The sequence below is a fragment of the Takifugu rubripes genome, chromosome 17 (genome assembly GCF_901000725.2).
Source record: "Takifugu rubripes chromosome 17, fTakRub1.2, whole genome shotgun sequence".
Lineage (NCBI taxonomy): Eukaryota > Metazoa > Chordata > Actinopteri > Tetraodontiformes > Tetraodontidae > Takifugu > Takifugu rubripes.
Genome location: NC_042301.1, coordinates 16,035,384 through 16,047,862, shown reverse-complemented (window position 1 = coordinate 16,047,862; position 12,479 = coordinate 16,035,384). Strand labels below are relative to the sequence as shown.

General features: G+C 45.2%; 3 protein-coding genes across 4 annotated transcripts; all 3 read left to right on the top strand.

Annotated features, from left to right (window-relative positions):
• The first annotated feature begins 594 nt into the window (after window positions 1-594).
• Window positions 595-7,050, top strand: LOC101075178 (target of Myb protein 1-like). Of its 2 annotated transcripts, none has more exons than XM_029850504.1 (15): window positions 595-976; window positions 2,891-2,975; window positions 3,235-3,313; window positions 3,484-3,633; window positions 4,142-4,276; window positions 4,355-4,504; window positions 4,898-5,014; window positions 5,145-5,278; window positions 5,479-5,521; window positions 5,615-5,750; window positions 5,920-5,986; window positions 6,085-6,160; window positions 6,266-6,325; window positions 6,414-6,453; window positions 6,527-7,050. In XM_029850504.1, the coding sequence occupies exons 1-15, from the start codon at window positions 904-906 to the stop codon at window positions 6,670-6,672; spliced, it is 1,491 nt and encodes a 496-aa protein (XP_029706364.1). In that variant the 5' UTR covers window positions 595-903; the 3' UTR covers window positions 6,673-7,050. The 2 variants fall into 2 exon arrangements, with proteins under 2 accessions (XP_029706364.1, XP_029706363.1); XM_029850503.1 differs by having other exon boundaries at window positions 598-976; window positions 5,612-5,750.
• A 489-nt stretch (window positions 7,051-7,539) lies between these two features.
• On the top strand, window positions 7,540-8,352 carry LOC777976 (noggin4). The gene is given in 1 exon segment (NM_001078600.1): window positions 7,540-8,352. A coding segment is annotated over 1 exon segment (813 nt).
• Window positions 8,353-8,785: 433 nt separating this feature from the next.
• Window positions 8,786-12,111, top strand: get3 (guided entry of tail-anchored proteins factor 3, ATPase). The gene is made up of 7 exons (XM_003972524.3): window positions 8,786-9,129; window positions 9,638-9,785; window positions 9,921-10,069; window positions 10,150-10,300; window positions 10,428-10,535; window positions 10,736-10,933; window positions 11,015-12,111. The coding sequence occupies exons 1-7, from the start codon at window positions 8,987-8,989 to the stop codon at window positions 11,141-11,143; spliced, it is 1,026 nt and encodes a 341-aa protein (XP_003972573.1). The 5' UTR covers window positions 8,786-8,986; the 3' UTR covers window positions 11,144-12,111.
• The last annotated feature ends 368 nt before the right edge of the window (window positions 12,112-12,479 follow it).

Below are 12,479 nucleotides of genomic sequence, written 5' to 3'. Positions count from 1 at the left end.
AGATGGACTCTCACATGATAGGAACACGGTGGACTCTCAGCAGATCAGACCACAATACATGCCCAACTCTATCCATCCATCCATCCATCCATCCATCCATCATCCACCTATCTATCTATCTATCTATCTATCTATCTATCTATCTATCTATCTATCTATCTATCTATCTATCTATCTCAAAAATACATTGCATATATTTAGAGCTGCCTATATGGCACTTGGACTTTACACTCTGTGTGTGTGTGTGTGTGTGTGTGTGTGTGTGTGTGTGCGTGCGCTTCCTCAATGCTTTAAATTAGGTCTTAAACATCAGGCGGTACAAATTGAGCTTTTTTATTAAAAATATCTGTATTTCTGTTGATCGTCGTGTGTTTCCATCATTTTTTTCTATTCCAGGGAATTCTGCATGGATTCACACTCCGAGGGTCTGGAAGGGGCAACTGTGTAAAGGTCAACACAAGTGTAGAGGGAGAGCAGCTTGTGTCAATACCAGCGATGGCCAGCTCTCTCCTGGTGCTCTGGGTAACCCAGTGGGTGGGAGGAGGGATGGGACCCGTCCAGGGACCCTTCGTGGGCAGCGTCACGACAGCCCCAAATCTCCGACAACACAGATTTCCGTGTGTTTGTTTGTTGTTTTATTCCGGGTTCATTCATTGTAATGTCATTATAATTCCCCCTTTAACTCGTTGACGGTGTTCAGTGCAGGAACATGCACGAATCATCGGTGTGGTTTCAGGTTGGTCGCAGACGCGTTTCTGTGCCTGGCTGGTTTCCTGGCTGTTTCCACGTGATCTCGTCACCAGACGCACAGACCTCACACACGCGCGCGCTCGCACGCACACGCACAAACTTCAGGCTCGGTGGATTGTTGCTAAAACTCTGCCATTGAGTGGACGTTCCAGGATGTTTTCCCTTGGGGAGAAGATGGAGTTTCTTTTTGGAAACCCCTTTTCAACGCCGGTCGGACAGAGGATCGGTAAGCCTCAGGAGCCTTTTCTAAACGTATACATTTGGATTTCCTATTCGTTCCACCTCACATCGTTTCAGTTTAAAGCAACGTGGCTTAGCCGTGTAATAACTCTGTCAGAACCCGAAAATGAAAGAAATGTGTAGTTTTAAAAAAAAAATATATAACTGTTTTGTCAGACGACACGCACATTTTAACTATTTATATCAATAATGTAACATAAATATGACAAGACGTCGTTTGGGCGAGTCACGTGACCGAGGCGGGCTCTATTTCGCTCAAACTTGCTTCGGATTGGTCGCTCAAGTTTGAGTGACAGCCGCCTCGGCGTATTACAGAGGAACCGGATATCTTCTGCTACTTCCCTAATCACGGAGGTGTTTTCCTTACAACCATTTCACGCTTTATTCTCAATGTGTCATAGATTTATTACGAATAAATTGCTGACAGAATATCAGTATTTGGTTGTAGACGCGGCAACTTGTTATTGTGAGCTCGAGGCAAGCGAGAAAACCATCGCAAGCGTCTCTTCCGCTTATCTCCTGCAGCCACTTTCTTGCACACAAGTGTCGGAGGTTTCTGCTGCTGAGCTTCTGAGCAGAACAGAAGCAGCTGACAGTCACATGAAGTGGAGGGAGAGGGGGGATTGGGAAAAGCAGGGGTTGGGAGAGGTGTGGTGAAGAGGAATGAAGGAGATTTAAGGGACTTAGTGAGGAACCAGTGAAGGGTGGAGTGGAAAGAAACCTGGGTTTGGTTGCTCAATAGTGTGAAATAAGCTTAACAGTGCAGCAAGGAGCTCGAATCAAACTAGTTATCTGCCTGATAAGGTTCATTCAATGGGACGGTTGGCTATTATTTTGTTATCTGTGCCCTTCCTTACAGTTTAAAGTGGGTGAGACCTGTTTTGATAAGAGCATCACAAAAGAAGAACATCACAACTATTATGTTGGTCCTGAATTATACACTCTACGCACACATTTCAGGTCGATGCACTCAAAATTCATCCAAATCTAATATCAGCATCTTTATTTATAATACTATATTTTTAAATTCATATTTAAAGTAGTTGTTACCTTACAGATAATTATAGCTTTAGTGATCTGGAGCTTAGAGATGAACGAGAAGCTGATAAACGTTTGACTCTTTTTCTACTCAGACAGCAGATGTCGCTAAATCACTTCTAACCTTTGTTCTTGGACAGTTTTACTGTTAAAATAGGGACCAAAAGGAGAAAAATAAGCTGGTTGAAATGCAAACGCCTTTCTTTAGGATGCGGTTCAGCATCTGAACCTCTGGCGGACTCCCTTTCACCCGGAGGTCCGAGCTCCGCTTTCACAACAGATAAAAATGGCAATACCAGTAATCAGTTAGTGATTTGTTGTTGCTGTTGCCATGACATCTTTGTCACGGTGGATAAAGCCGCAAGAATGCTGATGAGACAACGCTCGATTATGAATTAATATGCACACTCACCGTCTGGAGACGATGCAGTGTCAACGCTGCGGCGCGTCCTGGTCGAAGAGTTTATTTTAACCATCCGTGAGCCCCGTACACAATAACTTTAAATTCTGCCCGCCTTAAAGACAACACCACAGAGTTAAATGACCCTAAATAACAGACTTCGCTCATTTGATTAAAAGTAACCACTGACGACATCAGCAACCTTGTAAACAAATTTGAAATGACTGTGATTAGTGCTCGCCGGTTCTCATTGGTTCTCGCTGCTGCTGCATTTTCCTTCCTGTTTAACCCAGAAATTGATTAATCTGGGAGAAAACCTCAACAGAACATAAAACAAACCCCTCACTTTTATTACTATTAGCCATATTACAAACGAGTTAATAAAACAAGGTTTGCAGTTAGGCAGTCTCAACGTAAACGCGCCTCAGCGTCGCCTTATCTTCATACCCTGTATGTTGGCAGAGAGAGCCACCAGCGGCACCCTGCAGTCAGAGGATTGGGCGCTAAACATGGAGATATGTGACATCATCAACGAGACAGAAGAGGGGTGAGTTCACCGCCAACCACAACACAAACTGTCCCAGGCTGCCGCTCCTTATGTAACCGCCTGCTCGTTGCACTCCTCCGTTTAAACCGCAATCTACCTGCGAGTTCAATTTTGAGGGCGAGCCGTTTGTTTTTGCAAGTTGCTCCGTCTCCACTAGAGGCCGCCAGATCGTGCACGCTGCACCACAACCACAGCCATTTTGGCCGTCGTTATTGCGTCACCCAGAACATGAATATCATTAATATCTATTTTCCCCCAGACCCAGAGATTCAGTCAAAGCACTCAAGAAGAGAATCGTAGGAAACAAGAACTTCAGAGAGATTATGTTGGCTCTTACTGTGAGTATATAAAATTCATTGGCATCTTTTCGTTACCTGTGGATTGTAGCGTCTCGGAGTTCTGAGAGCCTCTTCTGTTGCCATAGTAACGTTTTTCGCCACGTGCTTACAGTAGAGACAGAATGACATTTTTTCCTCCTATTGTGGACCCCCCCCTCACCATTTCTCAGGTTCTGGAGACCTGCGTGAAGAACTGCGGCCATCGCTTCCACGTCCTGGTGGCATCTCAGGACTTTGTCGATGGAGTTTTGGTGCACGCAATTCTGCCCAAACACAACCCCCCCGCTGCCCTCCACGAGAGGGTGCTCAGCCTCATACAGGTATTACAACACGACAATTGGAAATAACAAAAACATTTCCGAAATGTTAAACCATTTAAATCCTCGATTTTGTTATGCAGCAAGACTAGAGGGCAGCATTTGTCCAATTTCCAGTGAGAATTGTGCACGTGTGTATTTAGATGTGCAGATTAGAGCAGCCAGTGTCCTTGATCCATAAAGTAACGATGAGGCTCAAATCCAAGATTGCTGGTATTGATAAAGTCCAAAAAAGATTTCATCTCAATATCATTAACGAGCCCCCTCTGCGGCCACCAGGGGGCAGCAGCAGCCTCTTCAGCTACATAGACTAAAAAAGTAGGCCGCTACTTGGTGAGCAGGTTCAAGTGGTTTCTGTTTTATTATTATTATTTCTATTATGTTTGCAGACTTGATAAATGGAGAGTCTTTGTTTTGGTCTTCTTGTTTTTCATACCAGTGTTTTTGCTGCGTGCTGGGAGTGCACTTGTAATGAACCCTCTCGTTATGTTTTGATTCCGTGCACCCACAGTCGTGGGCTGATGCATTTCGTAGCACGCCCTCGTTGGTGGGGGTGGTGTATGTCTACGATGACCTGAGGAGACGCGGGCTGGAGTTTCCCATGACAGATCTGGATGCCATGCCCCCGATTCACACACCAAACAGGGTGAGACTGCCTCCAAGTCAGTCGCTCCGAACACTGATGTCTGTCTCGACGCGCTCTCACAGGTTTCACTCCTCACAGAGTATCCCAGAAAATGGAAGCCCAGAAGTATCACCTGACCTTACTTGCACACAGCAGTCAGCAGCTCAAACACCCACCAGTGTTCCCAGTCAGAACGCGTCACCTCCGACTCAGCCAGGTCAAGGACCAGCGTCTCTTTCTCCACAACAGGTGCTACTGTCAAATGTATCAAAGCTGTGAATATGGATTATTCTGGAGTGGGATGATTCAGAAAAAGTTCTAATTTGAGAGGGACAAATGGCTGAATTAATTACAGGCTTTGTAATTAATAAAGCTCCATATGGTCCAAAGCCTAATATGACTCTTATCATTGATTACAAAATTCCCTCCATGATGCTAACACAGTGTCAATGAATCATGAATATTAATTAGTTGAAAGCATCATTTCTTCTCTGTGTTTGTGCGTTGAGTGGCGACCACATCAATGGCTGTTTCAGCCGTAAATTATCTTTATATTGGTTTTTTTGTACATGTGGACTTCATAATGTTTTTACTAATAAAGATTTCTGACGGGCACAAGTTTGACCTCTGGCCCCTTTCCAGGAAGAGAAGCTTCGGCATGAGTTGGCGTTGGTGAAGGGAAATCTGACTGTGATGTCAGAAATGCTGAATGAGCTCGTCCCTGGACAGAGCCAGAAAGATGATACACAGCTGCTACAGGTGTGTGTGTGTGTGTGTGTTTATGATGTTATAGTCAGCTGTTTCAGTCTGTTTGAGCCACGATTGACGAAAAACATGTGACTTTATAGTCGACTCTTCTTTTTTCCTCCCTCTTCCTGCATCCAAGCAGCAGCTCTACTCGGTGTGTAAGAACATGCAGACGCGAGTGGTGGAGCTGATACCGCAGCTGGTGGACGAAGGCTTCATCGAGGAGTTACTCATGGTCAACGATGACCTCAACAATGCCTTCATCCGCTATGAGAGGTGTGTGGGAGCCTTTCTTGAAGGATTCAAGGAACTTTATTGCCATTTTACAATATTCACATGTCTCCATTCACATGGAGGCAGTTCCTCAGCCTGGTGGTCCTGCGCTGGAGGCTCAGCAGCTGCCTACCTGAGTGTGTCTGGGGTGGGTGGGGTCCTCTTTCTGGTTTAATACTGACCGTGCTGTTGTCACATTTTAGGTTCGACAGATTGAACAAAGCGCAAGTGCCAAATATTGAGCAGGTAACAAACACCTACGACTCTACACGTGTGCGGATGTGGATCGGGGTCGCTTTCTTTTGAAATGACATGCATGATATCACTTCACTGTAGCAGGATTCAGCCCCAAGCCCGGCCCTCATCAACCTCAGTCCTGAGTCTTCTACGCTCGCCCAGCCCGCCGTCACCACGGCAACCCTCCAACCGGCATCCAGCAGCGGCAGAGAGAGCCAGTGGCAGCCTACAAAACCAAGTAGGTTTCAGAGGTTGGATCGCTGCATTTTAATTGAAGCACGGGTAATAAATGGGATGCTCGTTTCCATCTTTATTGTTTTATTCCTGCAACTTTGCTATGTGATTATACACAACAGATGTTAAAGGTTGGGATGATTATTAGGGTATGTTAACCTTCTGCTTTGCAGAAAGGGAGGATGAGTTTGACATGTTCGCTCAGACAAGAGGAAGCTCGCTGGCTGAGCAGAGGAAGAGGTGAGCTTCAGCCTTCACATGCTTCCCTGCAAAAAAATCTCATTGGGAATTCTTTACCGTCCTGGGAACCTAAATTATCTTATTGTTCCGCGTGACAGTGTCAGGTACGAAGACCCGGGAGCTGTAGAGGGCCTCGCAGGAGCTCTTGATACAAGGTTGCAGGTCACTGCAGGGGTGTGTAGCTTTTCACCAAAAAGAAAAAAAATAAGAGGAAACTATCACTGATGAAATATGCAGCTAATACTTGATGTCACCTGACTTCTGTATGTTGCTCCTTAGGTGGCAGCAGCGAGCAACTCTGTGCAGGATGACGTTGACCGATGGTTGTCATGTGACGCGGTGAGAGGAAACCTTTCGTGTCTTTAGTGTGAAATGTCCCAAGGATGATGTTGAGTAACGTTTGTCTTTGCTGTGTCCTGAGGTGCAGGAAGATCAGGCTTCAGTTTCTGATGGAGTGTCCACCGAAGGTAGTTTCTGCTGCAATTATGCTGTTAAATTTGTCGATACGCAGGCTGTAACTATTATTGTCCTGCCTTTCAGATTTTGATAAGTTTTTGGACGATCGGGCCAAGTCGGCAGATCACAATAGTGGAACAACTCGGAATACACCACAATCCACTTCCAGGCAAACCCCACAATCTGCCTGGCAACAGGATGCAACACATGACCAGCTTTTTTCTCTCTGAGGATGAACAAAGTCAATGAGAGTAAATGTCATTATACCGTATAACAGTTAGTTTAAAGATAGATACAATGTCCCTACTAAGTCAGTTTTTTTGAACACACACAGACACACACACCCACACACACAATAAATTGCCGTTGTCTAATCAGTCTATTTCAGGACCGTATCCGTCCTGTGTAATTTAAAGTCACTTTAAGTCAGCGCGTGTATAAACAGTGTTACTGTAATTTTCAGTGAAGCAAAAAGATCTTAAGTAAAATGTTTACAGTTAGGTTAGATACAGTTACATGTAATGTATAGTTAAATATACCCACCCTGTATCATTTCTTTCTTTGATGAAATGTTGTTTTGCTCAGAAAACACGTTGCGTCAGTTTCCCACATGTCTTTTACCTTAATTTTGTCTGCCATTTCTGGTATTTACCCACATTTCATGACCTAATTGTAGTTCAAAGATGCTGTCTGTAAACGCTGGTGTAGCTCGAACCAGTCCTTCCCAACTTGCAGTTTTGCTTCTGTTGCCACCGCTGCGCACGTAGTAATCTGTGAAATCGAAATGCTGGTAATGGACAAAGTGAGTTTTCAGATGTTTCCTTGGATGTTTGCATTTAACTTAGCCAAAACACCAAAACCTTGGAAAAGAAGCGGGAGCTCAGGTGTGCTCCTGCTATAACCAAAAACATGCCTCCTGTTTGTGTGATAAGGCACTAATTTCTGCCTGTTATTGACACAACAGTTCAAGGGTGTCTGGTCTTGGGTACACAGAGTTCCTTAAGAACACAGCAGAGAACCCATAACTGAAGAGGCGAATAAAAGGCAAGAAGGGGAACCTCTTGTTCCTCTACGTTGCTCTGCAGACACACACAGCCATGCCACAGCCTTCCATCGGTGCACTTTGGGTGTCAGCATCTGTCCTGTACGGATGTGCAGCATTTCTTTTCAACAGTTCGGCTCAGCATCGCCCCCTGAATGTGACCGAGGCTGGAGAAAAGGAGAACGCCTGGGAGTCAGCGTTTCTTCAACTAAGAGCTAGTCTCCCGTCGTACTCGCAGCCGATCCGGCCGTACACCCTGCTGGCCAACATTGAAGACTACCACTACATGCCCAAACCCACAGAGCGGCGAGCCTCTCGCCTTCTGCGTCTCTTGGGATCATCGCTTGACCTGTTTTGGATGTCTATCGAGAAGCCATCTGAAGTATCTGGGAGTCACCCTGACGACCTTGTTCCACTGCACGGAGACAAAAGGCTGGAAAAGGCAGCAGCACTCAATCAGCAGAAGCTGGAGAAGGAAGCTGAAGCCCTGGAACTCGGCTTTCTCCCTCCGCAGGTTGCCAGTTCAGTCAGAGCCTGGTTAGTGCATTCAGCAATTTGTAGATTAAGGCACCGGTGGGTGGATCTGGGTCCTGCATTCTGGCCACGCTGGTTGCGACAGACTGACTGTGAAAGTTGGGACGGAGGGCGAAGTTGCTCCTTTCCTGGTGGGATGGAGTGTGTGCGCGCAAAGACAACTCATATTAAGATTCTGGCCTGGCACTGCTCGGAAAGCAGAGGAGAAGATGGGTCGAGAGGAAATAAATCTGATGTCAGGACTGGAGCAGAGATGGGTGAAGTCATGAAAAGGTGTGTGTGGAGACAAGTGCCTTATCCCGTGGTCACAGCATGTACGTGTTCTTGTAAATGATTAAAGATGTTTCAGCTCTCATCTTGTGTATTGACATTGTTTGTTCTCAGTGATTTCGCTTTTTGCTCCACTTCATGCCACGTGTATTGTCAGACACTGACATGACTTTATAAAAGTCTCTTTATGTCAGCTTTTACTTTGATCCATAGATCCACATTAAGAAACAGTTGAGTACTTAAGTTAGAAAAAATGATCAATTCATGCACTCTTCGCAATGAACACATAAAAATGAACAATTCATTAGAAAAAAGCCTTAGAAAAGGGTGATGGATGGAAAAATAGACCCTACAATTTAAAGACAAAACAACTTTCCTTTGCTCGAAATGGCTTTTCTGTCGGAGCGCGAGCTGCGCAACGTCTCTTCTGCGCATGCGCAAACCTTTTCGACATGATTTTTTTTCGCCACTCTTTATTTATATCAAAACAATGAGCAAAAAGACAGCGTAGACGAAGAAGAGAAGTAGCCAAAATTAATACTTGATTTCAGTTTTCTTAACCAGAAAATTCTCCGTCATCGTTTTATCTCTTTATCTCTTTTTTATTTAAAAAAAGCTAGATGTTTTATTTGTTGACAGGTTTGTAAATTCATTTGTTTGCAATAAAGTTTTTTTTTAACGAAGCATACGCAGACAAGATGGCAGCTTTACTGGAAGACGAATTTGAAGATGCGCCTGATGTGGAGCCATTAGAACCGACGCTGAAGAATATCATCGAGCAGAAATCTTTGAAATGGATATTCGTGGGTGGAAAGGGAGGTGTGGGTAAAACGACATGCAGGTGAGCGGCAGGTTCTCGAGCTTGCAGCTAGTCGGCAAAGGTTGCTAGCGCAGCCAGCTAGCGTAATTTAGTCATCGTTGATTCGTTGACGTGGTTCGTTCACCACCATCAAGCGGCTTTTCAGCATGAGGAAGATCAAGAACGTCGCTCTACAGAGTTAATACAGTCGGTCTAAGATAGTTGTGTTAGCCAGAGTTGTCCTTTTAAATCTATTTTGCACCGTCATTAGCTAACATTAGCCGTTCAATCACTTGATCGTGACGCTGAAAGGCTTAATAATTTCCTCATTCGGCTTTTTCTTAAGTTATCAGGTTGTAACTAATCAGTGGCAAAGAGGACTGTCTTGAAATCAAGTGTTGGCTCTAGCTGTGAGATGTGCGTTTGAAATCCATTATATTTAACTGTTCAGGTACTGTTTATTATCCGTGAATGTCTGCTGATATCCATAACTACCAAAACTCTTGGTAGGCCTCATCCGCACCACTAACTTGCTCTTTATCATTTGTAGCTGCAGTTTGGCTGTGCAGCTTGCGGCTGTCAGAGAGAGCGTCCTCATCATCTCCACTGACCCTGCTCATAACATCTCTGATGCTTTTGACCAGAAGTTCTCGAAGGTCCCCACCAAGGTGAAGGGCTATGACAACCTCTTTGCAATGGTAGGTGGCACTCTACTGAAGTAACAAGACCAGCAGAAGTACAAATGTTCTTGGTGGGGCTGTCCAACCGGCAGAACCAGTGATCGAAAGCCTTGAATTGTGTAATCGCTGGATCATGTGGCCTCTTGAGTGCAGGAGATCGACCCCAGCCTTGGTGTGGCAGAGCTCCCTGACGAATTTTTTGAGGAGGACAACATGCTCAGTATGGGGAAGAAGATGATGCAGGAGGCAATGAGCGCCTTCCCGGGCATCGATGAGGCCATGAGCTATGCCGAGGTCATGAGGTAAGATGGTGTATCCGAGTACAGTAGTAGTGGGAATCATTCCCACTGCCAATCTGCAACGTTTCCTCCTCCCACCTCAGGTTAGTGAAAGGAATGAACTTCTCCGTGGTGGTCTTCGACACCGCGCCCACCGGTCACACGCTGCGGCTGCTTAACTTTCCCACCATTGTGGAGCGCGGTCTCGGTCGTCTGATGCAGATCAAGAACCAGATCAGCCCTTTTATTTCTCAGGTGAGGATGGACGCTCGCCCCTAGTCTTTTGTTCCATGTGTCTCTAATATAAAAATAAAAGAGAGTATCAGTATCTTCCTTTGTGCGACACTGTTTGAATCCACATTCTCTCTCCTTCTGGCTGTAGATGTGCAACATGCTCGGACTGGGAGACATGAACGCAGATCAACTGGCCTCTAAGCTGGAGGAGACGCTGCCAGTCATCCGCTCAGTCAGCGAGCAGTTCAAAGACCCTGTAAGTTACCCCAAACACAAGCACACACGTGCTCCTCCTCTCTGGCGTCTCCCCAGTGTTGGGCCTGCAGTGTGTAATTGGGACGGTCACATGAAGCACACAGAAGAAAGGAGCCCTTTATCTCTGTGGGGCTCAGCTGAATTGGCATTTCGCCTCCACTGTTTGTGGACTTAAGTGGATCGGTTACTGTCATCACTCAGGAACAGACCACCTTCATATGTGTGTGCATCGCTGAGTTCCTGTCGCTGTACGAGACCGAGCGGCTGATCCAGGAGCTCGCCAAGTGTCGCATCGACACGCACAACATCATCGTCAACCAGCTGGTCTTCCCCGATTCAGAGAGGCCGTGCAAAATGTGTGAAGCCCGCCACAAGATTCAGTCCAAGTATTTAGACCAGGTGCTCTCTTACTTTCTGCCCAGTGAACTTTGTTGTTCAGCTGCATTTGTTCAGCTTTAACCGTTTCTCCTCTGGCTGCAGATGGAAGACCTTTATGAAGATTTCCACATAGTCAAACTGCCGTTATTGCCTCACGAAGTCCGAGGTGCCGACAAGGTCAACGCCTTCTCCAAGCAGCTCCTGGAACCGTACAAGCCACCAAATAAGTGATCCCCCTCCGCTCCTCTTTGAAGGCAACACACCTGTACAGTCTGAAGTCACCTCCTCCTCCTCCTGCCAAACTTCTGACCCCACAGACTCAAGTTCATCCACTCAGTCCTCGGTCTATTGTGCAACCTACAGCAAAAGCAAGAACTCTCTTAATGTATGGGGGACCTGACCACACACACACACACACACACACATTTATATATATATATATATAACCTCCAGCTGTGTTCCAGAGATAATCTTTCCCAGATTGGTGCTGTCTCATGCTCGCTCCATCATGTAAACCCATCCTTTCCTGAAGAAAACATACAATTATTTCTGGACAAACTCCTCTTCGTCCATATTTCGTTACCAAGTCTCCTCCCATGAAAACGGCGTCTGTCACGATGTTGAAGCAAGCAGCTTTCAGGTCCAATATGGTTTGTTCCTGTCTCTCACCTCTTCTCACTGAAGTTGGCTACACCTTTATCACATTTCAAGAAGTGGATTCAAGGTAAGGACTCCCAGGAAACCCAGCCTGATCTGTGGGCTTGAGCACCTCCGCCCAGGAGCCTCTGTCATGGTTGCCAACAGAGGAGCAGTCACTAAGGTGCATCTCTGACCATCTTCACCCCTCAATATTTGAGGCTTTGCAGTGGTCTGAACCCAGTTTTAATGCTCACTCACACTGCTTAGAGAAGGTTTCATCATCCACCTGTATCCTCCATCCTGGTCTACTGGTCGAATGCCTTATTTAGCATATTGGTACATAAAATGCATTGAATGTTATTTAATTACTTGCTGAACTAATGGATTTGATAAATTAGAATCAAATATCTTTTGTGCTTGACTGCTCCTTTGATTGTTCCCAATATAAAGTTATATTATATAAAAAACAAAATCATCGTCAGCCCTCTTTTCTGAAATAATTGTTTTCTAGAGACTTTATCTTATTCTGCAAGTGTTGATTAAACTTGCCTCCAATAAGATCCTTTTGTATTTCTGGTCTTTTTATCTGTGGTCCTATAAATATTTTATCATGAATGTACTTGTGTGCGGTGTGGGCAGCCACCTTTATTTGCTTATATTTTAAGTTCTAACCATCAAATCACTTGAAATAGAACTCTCCTGGACAATCTACCTCTGGGTAGTTTTTATTAGTTTTATTAGAATACTTAAATACATATCTGCTCTGAACTGAACTATATTTATACATTCCAGCAGTGTCAGCGTAACCAGTTCATTAGTCTGTTGTGGCCTCCAACTGGGACATTGCATCATCAATAAATGGGATTATGTCACCCGACTTGGATTACTTTCCGGTTCTGGTCCAGATGACATCAAACGCATCTTCTGC